The 22,294-nt window shown below is 41.5% G+C and overlaps 2 protein-coding genes across 2 annotated transcripts in view; one reads left to right on the top strand and one right to left on the bottom strand.

The window, feature by feature from the left end:
- The window catches only part of LOC143522053 (protein FAM83F-like), a 6,438-nt gene extending 2,986 nt beyond the window's left edge, over positions 1-3,452 (top strand). Inside the window, exons 2-5 of the mRNA XM_077015712.1 lie at positions 863-1,030; positions 1,227-1,348; positions 1,661-2,643; positions 2,752-3,452. Of these exons, the coding sequence (XP_076871827.1) occupies positions 863-1,030; positions 1,227-1,348; positions 1,661-2,643; positions 2,752-2,798 (1,320 nt within the window). The 3' untranslated portion in view covers positions 2,799-3,452. The remainder of the gene's footprint in view (positions 1-862; positions 1,031-1,226; positions 1,349-1,660; positions 2,644-2,751) is intronic.
- A 1,140-nt stretch (positions 3,453-4,592) lies between these two features.
- Positions 4,593-16,997, bottom strand: cyth4b (cytohesin 4b). The gene is made up of 13 exons (XM_077015713.1): positions 16,846-16,997; positions 12,618-12,700; positions 12,249-12,313; positions 11,862-11,928; positions 9,975-10,093; positions 9,480-9,560; positions 8,781-8,893; positions 8,444-8,592; positions 7,853-7,964; positions 7,499-7,575; positions 7,295-7,366; positions 6,493-6,647; positions 4,593-6,303 (listed from the first exon to the last, which is right to left on the bottom strand). Exons 1-13 carry the CDS (start codon positions 16,868-16,870, stop codon positions 6,213-6,215), a joined length of 1,209 nt encoding a protein of 402 aa, XP_076871828.1. The 5' UTR covers positions 16,871-16,997; the 3' UTR covers positions 4,593-6,212.
- Positions 16,998-22,294: the final 5,297 nt, after the last annotated feature.

Raw genomic sequence — 22,294 nt, forward strand, 5'->3', positions numbered from 1 at the left:
CATTATGTCTGCGTTCATTATCTGTGTTCATTATCTCTGTGTTCATTATGTCTGTGTTAATTATCTCAGGGTTGATTATGTCTGTTTTCATTATCTCTGTGTTCATTATCTCTGTGTTCATTATGTCTGTGTTAATTATCTCAGGGTTGATTATGTCTGTTTTCATTATCTCTGTGTTCATTATCTCTGTGTTCATTATCTATGTGTCCATTCTCTGTTCATTATCTCTGTGTTGATTATGTCTGTTCATTATCTCTGTGTTCATTATCTCTGTGTTCATTATGTCTGTGTTAATTATCTCAGGGTTGATTATGTCTGTTTTCATTATCTCTGTGTTCATTATCTCTGTGTTCATTATCTATGTGTCCATTATCTGTTCATTATCTTTGTGTTCATTATGTCTGTGTTCATTATCTCTGTATTCATTATCTCTGTGTTGATTATGTCTGTGTTCATTATGTCTGTGTTCATTATGTCTGTGTTCATTATCTCTGTATTCATTATGTCTGTGTTCATTATGTCTGTGTTCATTATCTCTGTATTCATTATCTCTGTGTTGATTATGTCTGTGTTCATTATGTCTGTGTTCATTATCTTTGTGTTCATTATCTCTGTGTTCATTATGTCTGTGTTCATTATGTCTGTGTTCATTATCTCTGTGTTCATTATCTCTGTGTTCATTATGTCTGTGTTCATTATGTCTGTGTTCATTATCTCTGTGTTCATTCTGTTCCATGGTCTTCCTCGCTGAACGACCCTGGAAAGCCTCGTCCGCCCACTTACTTGAGCGGATGGGCGGCTAAGGTGACTCATCAGTTTTTGAGACGCTGACCACACCGTCTCATGTCCGTGTCCTTTTCAGGTCATTGCCATCGTGATGGACCTCCTCACGGACCTCCAGATCCTGCAGGATCTGCTGGACGCGGCGTCCAAGCGTAACGTGCCCGTGTACATCGTGCTGGACATCCAGGGGGTCCCGCACTTCCTGGACATGTGCAGCCGACTGCGTGTCAGTTCTCGGCATCTCGGGGTGAGCAGAGCGCGCTGGCATGTCTGCGTGATCCCTCGTTCTGGACATTTAGGGGAGTTCAGGGGTTTATATGACACATCATCCTCTCTTTGGCTTTTGGTTCTGACATGGCTGTAAACACTGGTCATGAAATCAGTACTAATGACTGGGATAAAAAAATAGCTGCATGAAAGAAGTCATTTGTGTCCTTTTGTAGAACATTCGTGCACGGACGGTGAGGGGCGTGGGATTTGACATGTCCTTTGGAAGAGTCCCTGGGAGCTTGTGCAACAAGTACATGCTCATAGACGGAGACAAAGTGGCGTTTGGATCCTACAGGTACCCATCATGGTTGGGCTTTGTGTAGGTAGAATGTCCCCACCACTGTCATTACTCCAGTAATAGAAAGAAACTCATCTGTGTTTTTACAGCTGTAGAAATAAAGTTTCCATTAAATTGTGGTTTTCCCATTTTCATCCAGAGAGTTCTGGACTGTGCTGCTCTTGTTCAGTATTCAGTTGTCAGACTTCCTGGGCTGAAAGTGAGGTACCCTAGAGAGAAGGGGACATCTTGAGGACAATTTGAGTGAACGGCTCCTTCATAGTAGAACTGATGTCTTCTTAAGTGGACATTTTCTTTTGTCTTCCATAGTTACTCGTGGACAACGTCACGTATGGACCGGAACATGATCACTGTGCTGTCGGGACAGATAGTGGACACATTCGACCGAGACTTCAGGGAGCTTTATGCAATCTCAGACAAGCTCAACCTCTTTAAGGAGTTTAACATCAGCAGGACCCACACGGACACCCTAACCCGGGTTACGGTGCCCAAACGACCCACCCTGTCCAACACCTCACGCTTCCAGGTCAGCTTGGGTGACAGGGGCGACCTGAAAGTGCCCGCGCACAAATACTACAACCCAAAATACCTCCTGGCACTGGGGGAGATTGACCGAAACGCCACTTCCATGGACCTCATTGACAAGATGGCGCCAGAGGCGTTTCCCGAGGACAGGACGCAGATGCAGGATGGAAGCGGAAACCCGGAAAATCTGAGCCCGGACATTTCAAAACTTCCCGATCAGACTCTGAGCAAAAGCAGCAAAAAGACGAGATTGTTTGATATGAAACCGCTGACCCTGAAAAAAAACAAACAAAAAAAGACAGAAGGCAGTAAGAAAAAGGTTTTAGAGGACGAGCCTGCCCCCTCCACCGCTGGTACTCCTGCAATGACCAATCACATCACAGAATCGTCGCAGGGCCCGGAGAGGGCGGCAACACCGGGTGGCAGTGAAAAACTGGACCAACTGAACATTCCACCTGATATAACACAGAATAAAAGCAACAAAAGGACTCCATTCTTTAAGAAGAAATCTGCTACTCCAAAAAAATCCAACCTGAAAAATATGGAGTCCGGTAACAAAGAGGCTTTAAAAGTGATGGAGCAGGGTAGCCCCGCCCCCTCCCCGCCCCTTTTCGGGAATCCTAGACCAAGTAATGTCGCTGCAAAACAAACTCAACACATAGAAGATTTGCACGAAAAAGAACCGACACCTGCAAAAGCAAAGACCAAGAATCCGAATGAGAACAAGAGCCCAGGGCAACAAACCACCAGCAGCCAGGAAGACCAGGGTGTGTCTAATTATTCACAGATTACCTGCTTATTTGTGGTGATTCATCACAGGTAGAATTTGTTTGGCATGGGTCACGAGCTTGTCTTCTTGCTTTCGCTCTTCACAGGTTCTGAAGCCCAAGAACACGCGAGGAAGACCTGTGTTGTGTCCTGAATAGTTGATGGAAAGCAATCGCTCTGTTTGCAGGACGACGTCATGTAGTTGTCGAAGACATTGGCAATCCACACACTTCATGTGTAATGGCAGACAGGGTGCCGTGTGTTTGTTTTTGGTTGTGTTTTTTCTTTTACACCTGTTGGTCTGACCATGTTGTCTTCTCCTGTGCACTACAAAGTTATTACCCAATAATAAACAGCATTATGTGGAGAGAGGACAGACACAGACTCAGATTTAGACTCTCGTCTGGCCAACATGAACAGTCAGCAGTGCTGGCCGTTGCCTTTCCTTGGGCAAACATCAAATGTGAAAGTACAGTGTACCAGAACTGCAGCTTGGGGCATGTTCCACACCAACAGGACTCCCCTAAGCCCTTCTACTGTGTCATATCCTCATTATTTCTGTGTGTGCAGAGTGGTTTGTAATCTGTGCACTCAGTGACAGCTTATCTTTGTATGCAGTGTTTGATTACAGATGTTTTAAATAATGTTTGTGTATTATGGAACACTGACGGTGAGAGAACGTGTTGCTTCTCTTGCTGAGCGATAATGTGAAAACAGAGACATGGCTTGTATGCCCTCTAGTGGTTACCTACTTGTCTGTGTATGTTGGACGTATCTGGAATACAAGCACTGAAGTATTTATGTTACAGTCTTTGAGTGTGTGACTTTGTTTCGTGCTAGACTCTGTTAATTGGTGTGTTAATACATTGTATATGTGTGTGCGTGCGTTTGAGTGCATGTATATGTGCGTGTTCACAGTGTGTTGCAGCTCTAAGCACAGAAAGGGGAACAGGGTAGTTCAGGGAGTCGTCTGAAGGAGGTGATCTGCTGAAACACTGTCACACAGGAAAGACATCACAGGAAACAGGAAATGAGGTGCAAGGGCGATAATAGCACAGTTAAGCCGCAAATGCGTTAGTTACATTCAACTGTGCACATTAAGGTAACTATTAACCACTGATTAGAGATTGCATTTGCATCTGGGGTAATAAAGGAACCCACCTTTGCTCTTAAAGCTGTTTAAATATGTCACATGAAGGTTAAGGGTTATGGTATTTTACACAATGCTTAAACTGGCATAACCATAATTCAAAAGCGATAAATAAGAAAAATCACAAAGATAGAAAAACATCACTGGATCCTATTCTGCATTTCTAGCGCTGCTCTGCCCAGTACATGTGTGTGTGTGTGTGTGTGTGTGTGTGTGTGTGTGTGTGTGTGTTCTCACTGCACAGATGGGTAAATGTGGAGGACAAATCCTGATTGGGGTGAAAATCACAACTGATGATATAAACACTTCATAATCCCTCAGAACTGAAGTTAAATTACTCTTGCACTCCCACATGTCACCAGCAGAGGCCCTCAGCAACCGCTACTTGAACAGTTAGAATGAGGACCTGAAACCAAGATGTGATGTGATGTGATGATGCTTTAACTAGGTTATTGGTCAGTGTGACAAAAGTTCAGTGGAACATTGGGCATTGCTCTCTGCACGTTTTGAACACACAGCAAATTTTCTGGCTCACTTTGTAGTTATGCGGAAATGACTTATGGGGATCTTATATTTACTTCCACTAGTATCAGATGAGGTCACTTTATAGAGCATTTCTGCTGTCACTGCTCTGTCAATAGTTATTTCATTTGAGAAGCAACAAACGATCCTTACCTACTGGATACAGCACAGAGCAGTACAGAAATAATCAGACTTTAGCCAGAGCGTATTTCATTTTTTGCAGTGCAATACAATTTGATTTTGGAGAACCTTTAAAAAACCTAAGCAAAAAGTATGATGTGATGACTAAAGTTCTGTATTTCAATGTTTTAAGCATAATCTATGTAATGTTAGGGGAAAGTCTCAAATAGTGGTCAACAACAGACTGACATATACACATTCCCACGAGAACAACAGAGACTGAGTTGCGGCTAAAGTAACACTGCTAATGCTAAGTGTGTTTTTGTGTGTGTGTGTGTGTGTGTGTGTGTGTGTGTGTGTGTGTCAGGGACAGAAATAGGAACATATGTGAAACTTCCCCTTTTTGAAAAACAAAGACCATGACCCACCCATCTTCAGTCACGGCTTGCTGCAAAACGACATCTGTGTTTATCAGCGTACACTACTGCGTCTGTCCTGACAGTGCTCACTCAAACACATTATCTCTAGCATTTAAAAGTCATCGGTGACACAACACAGCTTTACTACCACAATTATTTAGCCTACATAAATTTTATAATAATCATATAACTCACACCATATTTATAAGTTTATATATATTTATATTTACGGTATATGTATCATATTTATTTGCTCATATTTTCACCAATGCCACAGAAGGAAAAGAATATTTGAAAAAAACATAATCAATTTCTTTACCCGTCAAATAACCAGTGCAAATACAAGAATGATTTCATGGTTGTTTACCTGAGGTTCTCCTGGTTAGTAAACATTATCAATCAGTAACCTAGAGGTTATTATATAGAAAAGGTATTCTATGTACTACCATGAGGAAATTCATACAATCTACATCACAACATAAAGACAATTCATGTAAATGCACTTATAAATAAATATATACAACAAAAAAAAAAAATGTTATGACTCATGCCCAGTTATTGGACTGGCCCACAATCTGTGACATCAGCGATGTAACCCAGGCCCAATGATGCAGTAGCAGGACACAGATGGCACTTGTGGATTAGAGCATTTTGGAATGAAACAGGGCAAGACACACACAGGACAGGAGCGTTGTGTTTCCACCAGTGTGTCCTATCAGAAGAGCCAGAATGCCACAGTTGCCGTAACACTGTAAGATTCTGTACGACTGGCAATACTAGTAAACCCTTGCCCACCCACGGCTACCCTAAACTGCTGTCTCAAAGCTATACAGACACCACTTTGGAGACTTTAATACTAACACAGACATGATCGCCTCTAGAAGAGCAGTTGATCTAAAACAGCAGTTGATCTGGATCAGAAGTTAATGTGGTGTGTACAAGCTATGAGCAAGAACACAGAGACTCTCGTCAAGTTAAAGCTGATGAGTCTTTCTCCTGTCTGGATGAAGACGCCTCTCACTGCTCGACTGTCTGTCGCCTGATGCTAATATGTGCTATGTTGTCCAGTCGAGAGAATAATCTGTGATAATTATCACACCTTTTGATGCTGCGGCCGCTCTGGGTTCACGGTGTGTTACACAAGGCCCCACAGGAACAAAATTTCGTTACCTTGTACTTGTGACAACGTGTAATGACAACAAAGTGCTACTACTACTACTGAGCAACGTAAAATGGTTGCAGACAACTTATGAATAATTTCCAAGTGTCAGAGTTTCCATGGAGTGGGCAGACTACGTGTGGGACTGTGGCGGCCATCACTTGAAAGAAACTACATTTCCCATGGGTGCTAGGTGCTCTACTGCGGTGCGTCTTGTGGCGCTGAGTTGATGACTTTCTTCTTTCTAACTGAAACGAGGTCATAAAATGGATCCTTTGTGATACTCGCCCTGTGGAATGATTCATAACAGAGTTGAGCTTCAACCAGTTCACCTTCACCATTGTTCCAAAAGTATATAAATATGCTATATTAATATGTAAAACAGAAGCTCAACCACCTCGTCTCCCTAATCAAGCTTTATTTAAGCGGGTGGTTTGGAGCCTAATGAAGGCTCGGACGTATGAAGAGTGTGTCACACCTGATAGCCTCGATCCAACTGTCTCGCTCCTCTGCTGTTGAAGCACAAATCATGTAGCTCTGATGTTTCCCCTCCACCACTCTGCCGTCGGTCTCCGTTTTACACGCCTTTATCTTCTGTCCCTTACTGTTTGGGTTATACAGTTCTAGGCAGTACTACACACACACACACACACACACACACACACACACACACAAACACACAGTAAGATGAAGGTGGTGTCCGCCTTCTTAATGAACTTGCTGTTCCTTAAATCAAAAAGACATTCAGTATTTATGTGAAATATGTATTTATACCCCATTGTGAACAAGTAACACACAACATTAGGTCACATTTTTGTATTGCAAGTGTTTTTGGCATGATATTGTTGTGTAATCACGAGTCCTGCTGCTTACAAAATACTGGCCCAAGCACCATTGCCACATACCCTCACACACACATACACACACACACACACACACACACACACCCGATCACAGTTATGCTTTCAGGAGCAGAACTGATTCAAACCTCAATCAGGAATTTCTACTGCTTTCTGTGTAATACCAACAGGGCTCGTATTGTGTTAGTGCGTGTCACACCGCTCACGTTCAGGGGCCCCTTTGTTCATTATTCCATCTGAATACAGTGTTAAGTCACGTTTTAGAGGCACTCGTGAGAAGATTTTCACGGTTTGGACACCTCAGCAAAACTTTAGCGTCAGTCCTTATATGTTAAAGGAAGAAACGGCGCTAGGAAACAGAAAGAGAGGGAGGTCCTGGACTGCAGTGGCCACGCTGCTGTGTACCGTCACTCAACTTACGGGTTTGCGTGTGCAGTTCATCTCTTTCACGCACAGGTTCTCCAGAGGAATGATCCCTCTGGGTTCTTTGTCCTGAAAGTGAAACACTTGGTCAGTTTCTCAGTCCTGATGCTGAGTAATGCCTCTGTCGCATTAAGTTAACGAACGTGCCAGTAAATAACTCATTAATGACCGTATTGAGTGATTTGGACTGCATGTACGTACTGTGGTGTATTCGAAGTAATACAGGCAATTGTCGGTCAGGATAAACCACCTTCTCTTCCACGTCTTAACTCTTCCTCCTGCGGAAAAGCCCGTGTGCCACCACATATGAGCCGACTGCTATATTCTCAACTCTCAGTCGCATATAACAACATTTATACAGATCATACATACATATTACACTGTTATAAAGGGTCTGTAAAGGGTTCTTTGTGGGGTTTGTAAAAATAAGGGCCCATAAGGGTCCCTTTACTGTAGGGTTCTACCATTCTACAACCATACGACAAAAACCTAGAGTTTTCCCACCATCTTCTGTGACTCTGCTCTTTGTAGTTTTTATGAGATGAGGTGCATTACCCAGTTTAAGCAGCCAGCCCTCTCTGTCTGGGTTAAAGAAGGTGTGCGTCAGGTCATTCCCATCATCCTCTGGGATTTTGAATGGTTCGTTCCGTATGCTATCAAACAGCTTCTGTAGGCCAAATTTAGAGCAAACGGGACTGGTTGAGGGACAGGAGAAACCATCTTTGACTGTGAAATCTTACTGCTGTGCTGAAGAAACACCACGTTTAATCCTGCAAATGGTTTCGTTATATAACCTTCAGTGTTACTCAGGCCCTCAGTGACATCATTGCTACAGTCTCTTTGAAGACTTTCAGATCTTTAATAATCCTGAAAGCTAGTTGTTGGTTGAGCAGGTGAAGATACAATGCATATCACATTTCAAACTTTTAAATGATACACTAACACTTCCAAACGTCTGCTTAGGACCTTTGAGGCTCATAAATTACTCTTTAAATGGTCTGCCTGTCAAGAAATCTTTCAAAGCTGTAGCTTTTATTTAACCCAGCTATCAGTCAACCTCAAAGTTCCTTACAGTATTTGATTACTATATTTAAAAAAAGTCACATGACCTATAATGGCTTCATGTGTCTGGCTAATTCCTCCCACCGTAAGCAGCTCATTGGGTAGATCCTCCCCATTGTTGATGCCTCTATTCATGCTGATGAACCGTTCCAGTGTGGTCTTGTCCTTCACGTTGGGGTTGTGTAGGCTGGTGTTCAGCATAATGATCGCAAATGACAGGATGTAACATGTGTCTGAAAATAAAGCAAACACAATTTGTTCAATTTTGTACCTTCTCTGTTTTTGACATGTAATGCTAAGTCCAGCACAACATAAAACAGTCTAGAATGCCGCTAGGTGCTATCCCTTTAGCGATGTGCTATCCCTGTAGTGATGTGCTATCCCCGTAGCGACGGCGTGTGAGAGGGTGTCTCCTGCTCACCGGTGGACTGGAATACATCGGCGTTGCACTCGCAGTAGCGTGTGGCGAAAGCCTCCATCATGCGGTCGATCTTCTGAGCCTCGCCGGGAAGACGGAAACTCCAGAGGAACTGCCTGAGAGAGAGAGAGAGAGAGAGAGAGAGAGAGAGAGAGAGAGAGAGAGAGAGAGAGAGAGAGATTTTGGTGTTCTGGGCTGAAAATCCCTCACCATATCTGTCTGCACTGGACTTCTGTGTCCCATAATATACACATAAAGTAAAAGTGGTGGAACCCTGAGTTATTCTGCTTGGTGAATGATGTATAATAAATGTATAATAAATATAAATGTAATAATACATATATAATAAATGTATAATAAATATAAATGTAATAATACATATATAATAAATGTATAATAAATATAAATGTAATAATACATATATAATAAATGTATAATAAATATAAATGTAATAATACATATATAATAAATGTATAATAAATATAAATGTAATAATACATATATAATAAATGTATAATAAATATAAATGTAATAATACATATATAATAAATGTATAATAAATATAAATGTAATAATACATATATAATAAATGTATAATAAATATAAATGTAATAATACATATATAATAAATGCTTCTACAGACTGAAAAACACAAATCAATATTTGTCTTTTAATTTTTGAATAACATACATAAAACATTACCTCAGTGCCTGGACAAGGTTGAGGTCCAAAAATTCATGAAGTTCCACAAAGGCTTTGAGAGTCAGCAGATGAATCTCGTCTCTGTGGAGGTTTAAGGCTTTATTCATACCACAGACATCAGCAAACTCAACGTACATAGTCAAACATACACACAAGGGGTTGTCCATTTGCCCTGAATAAGGATCTACATTAAAGTCCAAAATCTTCATCATGACTAATTTACCAAAGAAACTAAAGTACATTCAAACAACAACATTTGCAGACTTCCATTTGAAATGTTCACTGTGTAAAATGATACCAGTGGAATATACAGATCTACAATAAATCTAAGCACAATAAAGATTAACGAGGCTTTTTTTTACTATTTGTGATCAAGAGCAAACAAAACCTATTTGTTTTTGACCAGGAACCTTGTTACATAGAAAGTCATTCTAGCCCATTCAGGTCTATTGATGACTGGACTGAATAAAAGACAAGTAGAAGCAGATTAAAGACCTCTCTCCCAGGAAGTCTCCTATGGCAGTCTTATTCAAGCCTTCTTCTTTATAGAGGAACTCCGCTATACTCTGAGGATTATTCTCCAACAGGTCATTCTCCACCAAGTAATTTATCCCCTGCAATAAAAACAGGTGTTTGACTGGTCAAATTAACATGGTTTCTGAAACTCTAAAAGTGTAATGCTTGACTCACAGATTACTTATTTCAGCGCTTATTTGTGCTTCCTGTTTCAAAAAGTAACACAACTACCAACTGATTGCACATAAAGGCTCTAATTTCTTGGTGACTGATCTGGTTTTGATGTAATTATTCATGCTCTCCCTTTCATAAACAATTATCCTAACGGTTAAACAAAGAATGTGTGTGTGTGTGTGTGTGTGTGTGTGTGTGTGTGTTCCAGTTCCAGTACAAGTCCTTCTAGTGGACACTTCTTCACTGCCCCTCGTTGTCATGACTCCGTCGTCTAGCCGTTGCTAACAGATCCGGTATCAGGCGACATCGAGCGAGTTCCTGATGCCAACCCGTCAAACTGGAGTCCCGGTGTTTGAGAGGGCTCTTCCTCTGCTGACCTCGCACGTTTGTAAGCTACAGTGAAACCTAGCAACAAATGGACTGTGATATTCTGTGTGTCATTTCTGCAAAAACGTGTCCATTTTCTGCAAAATGCCATTATAAGCAGTGTTACTGTAGTTTTGAGGGATGCCACAGTAGGTACCTGTGGTAATGTCTGCGTCATGTAGTGAATAAATGCTGTTTGAGCCTCCTAGGCTACCATAAATTATAGCTAAGCTTCTTTAATTCTGCCATTAATGACTGTTCCCCTGGCATTCTGACTTCTGGTGAAACACAGCCTGGCCCCTGCACACTGCAAGTCTCCGCTTGTGAAAGCGGAACTATGTTTCACTTAGACCACTTGGACGGGCGCTGTCTGAGCGTATTGAGAGGCCTACACAGGTTCTTACACTGTTATCCTCTGAGTAGGGCAGGGGTTAGGGAGAGGAATAACTACTGCTGAGCAACTAGGGCAAGAGGGTGAGGGTGTGTCTAGCCCTCGCCCGTGGTGTCTGAGGTGAGCTTAATAAGAAGCAATAGTGTTTTCACTCGACGAAATTGGCCCGCCCACCAGCAGACCTCTGAAAGTTTTAATGGTGCCGAGCAGCTCCAGATTCTTGTAAAGAGGGTTGCCCTGAGTCCAAAAGGACAAACACAATATAGACCAGGCTGTGTTTACTTCATGGAAACGTCGTTCGACAAAGATGTTTGTCTCTGTTTGCTAGCGTAAGCCGGGGTGGCCGTGAATGTCATCGTCTGAAAACCGCAGATATTCAGAGTGAAAAACCCACACGCTTATGTAGAAAACAGAAAAGAAAAAAAGATGCAAGAGGTGGGTGTTCCGTTTCTCTCTCTCTCTCTCTCTCTCTCTCTCTCTCTCTCTCCTCACCACACCACTCACCCCCCACCCTCCATGACAAGAAAGTCCATTTTCAAATATAGGCTTGTCTTTTCTGACCACAATCCTTTCTATGGCTCCTTTTTCCAGACCAGTGGGAAGCACGAGTTGCTTCTAAACCAAGATTGCCAGTGGCTTTAGGAAGTAGCTATTGTAGTTCTACTATTTTACTGTGCATTTCCATTAAATTCTGTCATGTTATTGTCAGCTGATGTTTGAGCTGAAGTCAGATCACAATTGAAACTCACATTCCTATCACAGTGACTTCATGAGAGACACCCAGTCAAAGCGGAAGGCCGACCACTTTTATCTCAGAGACAACACTGTAATCTCTGCAATCTTAACAACAGCATTGAAGCACAACCTCCAGAAGTTCAGATGGCAGAAAAGTGACCGTAACGCTGGTGTAGGACGTCCCTTCACGCTGGACTCACCTTCTTAGGGTCCATGTTGAACTTCTTCTTGCCACTGGAAAACTGTTTTCCTCTCTCGAGTACTTTACTTTGAGGAAAGAAGTAAATCCCAGATGATTCAAAATCAGCCAGACACCATTTACAATACCCGCATAGACAAATAACTAATCAATGTCAGTGTAATGTCAATGAATGTGAATCAGTGTAATGTTAATTTAGGAAAAATACACAAAAATTATTCTTCTGAAATTTGAATGTATCAATAATTGCCTACCCATACAACAACACTATGCATGACAGAGAATATGTATAATTAATTATTGTGTTTTACTGTAAGACCTTTGCAGCGTAGACAAAGACATGAGTGTACACCAGTTAGTTTCCATAGCAGTCACAGAGTTCACTCACTTCTCCTCGGCAGACTCAAAGTCATGAATTTCAGCCATTACATTCTCTATCTCCCATTTCAGCTTCTGCAAAAGGAGTTTCAGCACAGCATGACTCAGTGTCACACATTTCCAGAAAGATCCGTCTTATTTTAACAGGGAAGCAGTGTAATGCCAGCTCAAATAATTAAACAGTGACATTAATATAGATAGATAGATAGATAGATAGATAGATAGATAGATAGATAGATAGATAGATAGATAGATAGATAGATGGATGGATGGATGGATGGATGGATGGATGGATGGATGGATGGATGGATGGCAGATAGACAGATAGACAGATACACAGAACTGTAAAGATTGTAGGACTTTTTAAACTTTGAAGTACCTGAATGTCATCCAGGAGATCTTGCTTATGCATCCTGAGATTTTCAATCTCAATTCTTTCCTCTGTTGAGAAATCAGGGGGCACTTCAACACACACACACACACACACACACACACACACACACACACACACACACACACACACACACATCCATGTTTCCTTTGGGTTTATGAGAATCAAAAGACACGTCCAAACTCAGATTAAAAACAGGAAACGAGAGCATTAGATCATTTTATGTAGCATTTCATCTATACGTTCCTTTGTTGTACACTTTCACTCGTTTATTTATAGTATTTATTATGGAAACGGTTTACGTATGTATGGAAATACATACATGGTTTTACATGGAAATATGTAATATTTTTAATATTTCTTAATGTAATATTTTATATATTGAAGACCACTATATGTCATTAAATAACAATTATACCATATTTCACATAAGATCACACAACTGAGCATATCAATTGAGGCTATAGACAAATTGCTGAACCTGCTTTTGAATCTGTATCTGAACCTACATTTGAACCTGCATCTGAACCTTCTCTAGGAGATCTCATTTTGACATTGAGATCTACAAGGCTCTAAGAGATCTCATTTTGACAGTGAGCTCTATAATGCTCTAGTGATCTAATTTTGAAAGACAAGACAAGAAAAATATACAGTTGAAAATATGAAGCCATAAAATGTACATTAAAGGGGGCTCTATAACATCTTAAATATGAAATATAATTTCCATGACTAAGAATATCAATGGCATCCACAAAAGGATGGATGTCTTTCTGCATTCTACATGCGTATACCTGCATGAGGTTAGGTGTGTTTGGGGTGTGTGTGTATACCTGCACGAGGTTAGGTGTGTTTGAGGTGTGTGTGTATACCTGCACGAGGTTAGGTGTGTTTGGGGTGTGTGTGTATACCTGCACGAGGTTAGGTGTGTTTGGGGTGTGTGCGTATACCTGCACGAGGTTAGGTGTGTTTGGGGTGTGTGTGTATACCTGCACGAGGTTAGGTGTGTTTGGGGTGTGTGTGTATACCTGCACGAGGTTGGGTGTGTTTGGGGTGGGTGTGTATACCTGCACGAGGTTAGGTGTGTTTGGGGTGTGTGTGTATACCTGCACGAGGTTAGGTGCGTTTGGGGTGTGTGTGTATACCTGCACGAGATTAGGTGTGTTTGGGGTGTGTGTGTATACCTGCACGAGGTTGGGTGTGTTTGGGGTGTGTGTGTATACCTGCACGAGGTTAGGTGTGTTTGGGGTGTGTGTGTATACCTGCACGAGATTAGGTGTGTTTGGGGTATGTGTGTATACCTGCACGAGGTTGGGTGTGTTTGGGGTGTGTGTGTATACCTGCACGAGATTAGGTGTGTTTGGGGTGGGTGTGTATACCTGCACGAGGTTGGGTGTGTTTGGGGTGTGTGTGTATACCTGAACGAGGTTAGGTGTGTTTGGGGTGTGTGTGTATACCTGCACGAGGTTAGGTGTGTTTGGGGTGTGTGTGTATACCTGCACGAGGTTAGGTGTGTTTGGGGTGTGTGTGTATACCTGCACGAGGTTAGGTGTGTTTGGGGTGTGTGTGTATACCTGCACGAGATTAGGTGTGTTTGGGGTGTGTGTGTATACCTGCACGAGATTAGGTGTGTTTGGGGTGTGTGTGTATACCTGCACAAGATTAGGTGTGTTTGGGGTGTGTGCAAAGGTGTCAGAAGTATTCATTACTCAGGTAGAAGTATAACTTCTAGGGTTTAAAAATACTTCTGTAGAAGTTGAAGTATCAACTCAAGCTTTTTACTCAATAAAAGTGTATAAGAACTGCTTTCGAAACTACTTACAGTGTAAAAGTAATGTAAGGGAAAAGAAGCCATTGAGGACAAAAGCTTAGGTCACACCACAGGGGTCTATAGTGCACTAACCCACCTCCCCAAAAACCCCATTCTTCTAAAAAGCCATAATGACTATAATGTAACATTAACATTAAATGACAACATTAACATTAAAATGTTAATGTTGAAGAATGGACACATATGCCCATTGAAAATGAATGTACTTTAGTACAAGGGTTGGTTGGTCTTCCTGTCCACCAACCTCCTCGCTGGTGCTTAGTTGGGACACTTCGCTCAAATTCTCTTGAGTCTCTGACACATACATTTTTATACTAAGCTACATACGTCTGCTACGTCCTCCATGGAGTGTGACGTGACGTGTGCAGGTGCGATGGATCACGTACAAACCAATAGGGTGTCGGAATATTATATGTTTATACTTCTCATCCAACCACAATCAAATTCACTCAAATTCCCGGATGCGCGATAAGTAAGGATAGGGTTTTTTTTTTTTAACGATGACACGCCGGAATGAAAACAAGTCGAAATGAAATAGCAGTAACGAGGCTATTTTTTAAAATGTAAGGAGTAGAAAGTACAGATAATGGTGTGAAAATGTAAGGAGTTGAAGTAAAAAGTTAGCTGAAAAATAATTACTCCAGTAAAGTATAAATAACCAAAATGTCTACTTAAGTAAGGTAATGAAGTATTTGTACTTGGTTACTTGACACCTCTGGGTGTGTGTATACCTGCATGAGGTTAGGTGTGTTTGAGGTGTGTGTGTATACCTGCACGAGGTTAGGTGTGTTTGGGGTGTATGTGTGTATACCTGCACAAGGTTAGGTGTGTTTGGAGTGTGTGTGTGTATACCTGCATGAGGTTAAGTGTGTTTGGGGTGTGTATGTGTACCTGCATGAGGTTAGGTGTGTTTGGGGTGTGTGTGCGTATACCTGCATGAGATTAGGTGTGTTTGGGGTGTGTTTGTATACCTGCACGAGGTTATGTGTGTTTGGGATGTGTGTGTGTGTATACCTGCATGAGGTTAGGTGTGTTTGGGGTGTGTGTGCATATACCTGCACAAGGTTAAGTGTGTTTGAGTTAGGGTTAGGGTTAAAATCTTGCTCTCTCTCCTTTCACACCTGTACTGAAAACACTGGCAATTGAGACACTTAAGAACACTACATACTCAGCTCAGTGTGTCCTCTGGTCTCCTGATATACTGCTAAGTGATGAGCTGAGATGTACACTGCAGGACTCATCCAATCGGGATGCAGAGTCACTTATGTTCATGGATATGCTAGCTGTGGGCAACACATGGAGCAACTAGGAACTGAAGCTGAACTCCATTAGAAGTGGTGCTTTGATTAGTCATGTCTGGAAATAGATCCGTTTGTACAGATAGATGAGGCAAAGTTGTTTATCATTCACTGTGGGAAAATATTTAATGAATATCTTCTGTCTGGTCACACTTCATCTGTGCTAGAGGAAGGTCTGAGACTATATGTAGGCGATGCTTTCTGAGGCAGGAAATTGTGAGTTATGGTTGGTCTAAATGTCCCTTTCAGACCTGAGCGCGGGGGAAATAGGTGTGTCTGTGCTGGGCAAACCACATTTGGCAGTCAGTTTTGCACCTTTCAGTGAAAAAAAAAATGTTTTCTTTACATTTTTGAGCCTGGTGTTAAGAGTTTCGCTGCCATTTTAATGTGATGCAACAGCGCAGCATTTCAGCACAGGTTCTTTTAAACATTATTACATCACTTGTTTTAAAAAGCGGAATTTTACTCTAAATTTTACTTGGAGAAGGAGGAAACGACAGACTTTCATCAGAAGAGACAGTCTCTTTGAACACTCCGATACGAGACTGGTCTAGTATTCGCCACACTGTTCAATCTACATTTATTCCCAAATAAATACGTCATGACACCGATAACAACCGTTAGCAGTTTATGTATATGCAAGAAAAGACGGTATATTGCTGTAAAACTATTCATAGAAGCTCTTTAGATCTGATCCTTTCATGCATTAAAACACACTTTTTCACCCCGATGATATTCACAGGTTGCAATTGAGGTCCCTCAATAACAATCATTGACCTGCCTGGTTGATCTCGGTATGAGTTATACATTAAGATAATGCCTTAGAGTACCAGTTCCAGATATCATTATTTGAATAAAACCTCTTTTTAAAATGGCAGAACTGAACCGCACTGGTCTGTAGTCTAATAGCCCAAATCGTTAAGAAAACGGACTCATCTGTGACTCTCAGTAGGGAAGAAGTCCAGTGAATCACTTTATAATAAACTGAGTTACTTTTATATGTCAAATATGCGTTACAGATGTCGCCTGTCTCGGTTTTTTAACAACAAACTCGATTAAAAAAGACTTCGACAATAAAGAGTGTACTCACATGGGGGACGACAACACTCCATCATTATAAAACATGGATCTTCTAATAGCTGCTCCGTTGGGTTTCACGGGCCAACGTGAACACACTGGTCCAGTTCCTGCAGCCGTGGTCTGTAGTTCCTCTGACAACATCACCATCTCCGCCCATCATCACGGAGCGTTTGGGCTGCATTTACATTAAAAACTGGGTCATTAATATATCAGTTAGATTGCGACTACAGCATAAGTCGTCAAGTAAGACGTTATATAATAGTAATCGAGGAAATGTAATGATTTAGATAAAGAAAAAACAACTTCAGTAGAGACAGAGTGTTATAACTGGACTTGTATACCTATTAATCTGATGTTAACTGCGTTTTGATAGTTTTATACATGTTAACAAAGTGGTAACGTTTACAGCGAAGCTATTAGGATGTGGGGTGACGTTTTCAAAATAGCTCAAAAATGACCCGATGTGCAGTGCTGCTAATAATACACTGACTATGTGGAGTTATTAGCACTGCTCTTTCCTTTCACGTGTGTGTTGTGGATGTAGTTAAAAGCTGATGGCTGAGTACATTTAAATCCACATTTACGCGACTACCTGAATGTAAGGGCATATTGAACTGCACTGTTGCCCCTCTCAAAGTTCCAGCCCTAATCCAGCGCATCTGATCCGGTACCAAAGTCTCTGTGGCGGCTGTGTGCGCTAGATGACCAGGTTCTGCATTTCTGCAGCGAGAACGTGTGGAGGTCGTGTGTGCGACTACAGTGACCACTAGGGGTCACTGTAGTCCAGCAATGAAAAATGTTCTGACCCTTAACGACTTAAGGAACTTATTATGTAAGCATAATGTTGTCCGGTGAGACCCGGCGAGACTGCTGCTGATAGCAACTCATTAAAAAATAATGTCCACAATTAGAGCTGTTATGAATTTACAAACTAGCTGATTAATGAAAACAGGAGTGTTTACGTCGCTAGGAGAAAGAAGCATGCACGCAGGTTCCCGTCGTGTTTCATGCCAAGCAGAATGGTTAAGCCTGAAACAACCGGCTTTTATTCGTAATCTTTTCCTTAGACCCGGGAGCCAGTAACCTCTAGATGCTTAGTGAATCAAACATCTCTACCAGTTTCCAGTTTTTGGTTCACTTTTTTATGTACCAGGCTGAACAGAGAGAGGAGGTCAGCCTGAAGTGTTCATTTATGTGCTGAGGGTCCGTATGTTGGTGTTCACCGCTATCACACTGAAGTGTCTCAGGAGGCCACACAGATCCTCCAGGCAGTAGAAGTGTGGACCTTCATCCTGGACTTGCTCCTTTGACAACACATTTTACAGTGTAACTACAATACCTTCTAAAATGTTTCAACCCCCTTAAAAAGACGTTTGGATTGCAAAGGAAACTTAGAAATATTGTTCCAGATTGCGCATGTATGGTCAAAATGTTAAATTTTAAAGACAGATTCATTCTTTATCAGATCTACTATACTATTACTATATAGTGTCCCTCTGCTTCAGAGTAGTACTACCATTCCTGGCAGCTTCTGCATTGGGGGGAAGTTTTGTCTAATCGTCCTGCCAGGTTTGTTCTGGATTGTTTGGGCAGGATGACAGTGATGTGCTTCAGTTTTCAAACTGTGCCTCAAATTCTCAATCGGGCTTCAGACCTGGATGTAGAATTGCTCACCTTTTGTTTGGAATACAAATCTACATCGTGGAGATTGTTCCTGAAATGAGACATGCAGATAAGCGACAGCTATAATGCACAGTTGGCATGCAGATGTTTGTATTTTCCACCACCCATGCGCAGGCGCTGTGGTAGATTAACATCCCTGCACATGATGGTGGACTCTTCATATTTCACTGCTGCTGCCCGCCAGGGAACGATTTGTGTTGGGTTTGCGCCACACACAGCGTTTTCATTTTGGCCCAAAACCTCCACTCGTGTTTGACTCGTGTTGATGTTGACTCACGTGTTGAAGTTGACTCATGTGATGATGTTGACTCACTTGTTGAGGTTGACTCACGTGTTGAGTTTGACTCGTGTTAATGTTGACTCACGTGTTGAGGTTGACACACTTGTTAATGTTGACTCACTTGTTGATGTTAACTAATGTGTTAATGTTGACTCACTTGTTGATGTTGACTCACTTGTTGATGTTGACTCAAGTGTTGATGTTGACTCACTTGTTGATGTTGACTCACGTGTCGATGTTGACTCACGTGTTGATGTTGACTCACGTGTTGATGTTGACTCACGTGTTGATTTTGACTCAAGTGTTGATGTTGACTCACTTGTTGATGTTGACTTACGTGTGGAGGTTGACTCACGTGTTGAGGTTGACTCACGTGTTGAATTTGACTCGAGTTGATGTTGACTCACGTGTTGATGTTGACTCACGTGCTGATGTTGACTCACGTGTTGATGTTGACTCACTTGTTGATGTTGACTCACTTGTTGAGGTTGACTCACATGTTGAGGTTGACTCATGTGTTGAGGTTGACTCACGTGTTGAATTTGACTCACGTGTTGAATTTGACTCGTGTTGATGTTGACTCAAGTGTTGATGTTGATTCACTTGTTGATGTTGACTAATGTGTTAATGTTGACTCACGTGTCGAGGTTGACTCACGTGTCGAGGTTGACTCAAGTGCTGAGGTTGACTCACGTGTTGATGTTGACTCACGTGTTGAGGTTGACTCACGTGTTGAGGTTGACTCACGTGTTGAATTTGACTCGTGTTGATGTTGACTCACGTGCTGATGTTGACTCAAGTGTTGATGTTGATTCACTTGTTGATGTTGACTAATGTGTTAATGTTGACTCACGTGTTGATGTTGACTCACGTGTTGAGGTTGACTCACGTGTTGAGGTTGACTCACGTGTCGAGGTTGACTCACGTGTTGATGGTGACTCACGTGTCGAGGTTGACTCACTTGTTGAGGTTGACTCACGTGTTGAGGTTGACTCACGTGTTGAGGTTGACTCAAGTGTTGATGTTGACTCAAGTGTTGAGGTTGACTCACGTGTTGATGTTGACTCAAGTGTTGATGTTGACTCACGTGTTGAGGTTGACTCACGTGTCGAGGTTGACTCACATGTCAATGTTGACTCACGTGTTGATGTTGACTCACTTGTAGCAGATTCACAGCAGTCTAAACATTTTGCTTCTCGGGTTCAATGAGAGAAAGTGGTGCCATGTTGTAGTACAGTAGTGCACAACACTGCATTACAGAAGATTTAAACAGTAATACAACCTGGTTATTAAACCTTAAAGGTATCAGTCCATCTCTCAAAGTGAATATGTTTCTGTACCTTTACTGCAAATAAAATCAGTGTGAACCTTCCATGACAGTCTTGCATCCATATCTACAACAAGGTATTTCTGGAGCATGACCTAATTAACTTGCACATCAGAAAGAATTGCACAGGATGAATAAAATCCAAAAATAACTTATAAACACACAATCCCCTTGTGTAATAAGAGCATTTCAAGATGTTTTCAAAGTGCTAATAAGGTAGAAAAGAAAATTAATACTTGTGGATCTATAACACCAATAATGATCAGAAAAGGTCATTTGATTGACAGAAAGGTCATTTGATTACATTCTGTATTAGTAAGAAAACTACTACAACTCAGAATAAGATGTTATGGGCTTAACTGATACTGGGGACTCCGTGAAATAGCTGATTCTCAAAGTTAATCCTATGTTTTAAAGGCTGATAAAAATCCAGACAGGTGATCTGACGTGTGTGCGGCCTGTCTAGACATTTAAAGACACACTGGACCAGCTGTTTCTTCAGAACCACATCCATGCGTATAAACAAAAAGGCATCAATCAAGTTTACCAACACAAGTGACTAAAATTATCCTATATATTATATTCTCGACCAAGGCGACCGCTCCAACGTGCTCCATTCCGCTTGTTCTCCTGCAAGCTTTCTGTTGCATTAATCCTCGTAAAACTGCTAAGTCGCCATGGCAACCATTCTCGGATTGAAATCGGGGTCCTCCCAGATGAAAGCGTGCGGCAGATTATTAAAGAACCAATCTCAGGTGGAGAGAGGTGCAAACAAAATGTGGAGATGTCGTGGAAGACTTCCTGTGGAGCGAAGCAGGAAACAGCATGGATCCAAACCAGGATCGTCTCGTGGAGAGGACGTCTTAACCTAATTGCATTTTAAATTCAACGGCTGTTGGGAAGATGCTACTCCGGATGTGCAGGCCCACAGATGTGAGGGGGGGCTTGTAAGTTTAAAGATTTGCTTTCGGAGAAATTAGTTTGTGTATTGATCATTAAAGGCAACATTTTGGTACTGTTTTATATCATCATTTAGTACCTTTGTAAACTAAGATCAGGTTTTGTTTATTAGTAAAATACGAGGTAATGGAGGCAGTCTGTGCATAATTAGAGAGAGTGGGGCCTTTAAGGATATACATCTTTAAAAATCTCTGCTTGTTTGTGTCAAGATGGAGGAATGAGCTGGTAGCGAATATAAAAACCAAACATCACCAGTGATGGCTAAGTTACCTTGAAAAAGTAATCCGATTACTGATTACTCCTTTTAAAAGTAACTTAGTTACGTTACTGATTACTTGATTTTAAAAGTAACTACGTTAGATTACAAGTTACTTTAGTAGTTACATTCAGCAGCAAAATAAATTTTTCCAATACTCACTTTATTGGAAGTGCATTTTTAACAGTAACAATGTACTGAAGCAGGTTCGGTAACCGAGGCAGAAACTGCTTAATCCAAAAATCCCGAGGAGGGAAACTTTATTGATAACGCAACCCTGGTGCGTGCAGGCCCCGCCCCCCCAGTGTCACTTAAAGGGCCAGACTCCTTGAGTGGCCAAATGTCCGTTAGTGAATTCACCGTGAGCAGTAGTAGTCGCTACAGTATCTCCTGACATTACGTTTGTGTAGCTGCGCGGTATTATTTGTACATTTATTTGTAAACGTAATACAAGCGAACTGTTCAGTCAGACAGCTACTTGTTGTGAAACGAAATACCATTACAATTTAAAGCTTTTTAAAGTAGGCGACGTTAGTCAAAATTCCAGCACTTTTCAAACGTGGAACACAGTGCAACATTAAAATTCTTCAGGTAAATGTTCCTTCCCCTGTTTTTGAGGGGTGTTTCTTTATACTACCACATATCGTTACGGGAGGACACTGCACAGAATGACTTGTAAAACGTGCACGCGCTCTCACAGGTTCACGCGCAGCGTGCGGAGTCGAGCGCTACGGTCAGACGCAAAAGTAGAACTGAGCCAAGAAGAAAGCAAAAATATATATTTTTACTAGGGAAAATAAAAATAGTAACGCACAGTTATTTGGATAAGTAACTTCAATCTGATTACTGGATTGGAAATAGTAGCGCGTTATATTACTCGTATAATGTGGTAAGATTAGAGTAACGCGTTACTGACATCACTGAACATCACACACGACTGTGAAGCACTTGGA

The sequence above is a fragment of the Brachyhypopomus gauderio genome, chromosome 8, assembly GCF_052324685.1.
Source record: "Brachyhypopomus gauderio isolate BG-103 chromosome 8, BGAUD_0.2, whole genome shotgun sequence".
NCBI lineage: Eukaryota > Metazoa > Chordata > Actinopteri > Gymnotiformes > Hypopomidae > Brachyhypopomus > Brachyhypopomus gauderio.

Bases quoted from the DNA above. Each gene is read 5' to 3' on its own strand.
- cyth4b (XM_077015713.1), bottom strand. From the start codon at position 16,870: ATGATGGAGTGTTGTCGTCCCCCAT. The intron at 12,701-16,845 runs GTGAGTACACTC...TGTGTGTTGAAG, and splicing joins GGAGTGTTGTCGTCCCCCAT to TGCCCCCTGATTTCTCAACA. The intron at 7,576-7,852 runs GTAATGCACCTC...GCTTTTCCGCAG, and splicing joins GGGCTGGCTGCTTAAACTGG to GAGGAAGAGTTAAGACGTGG.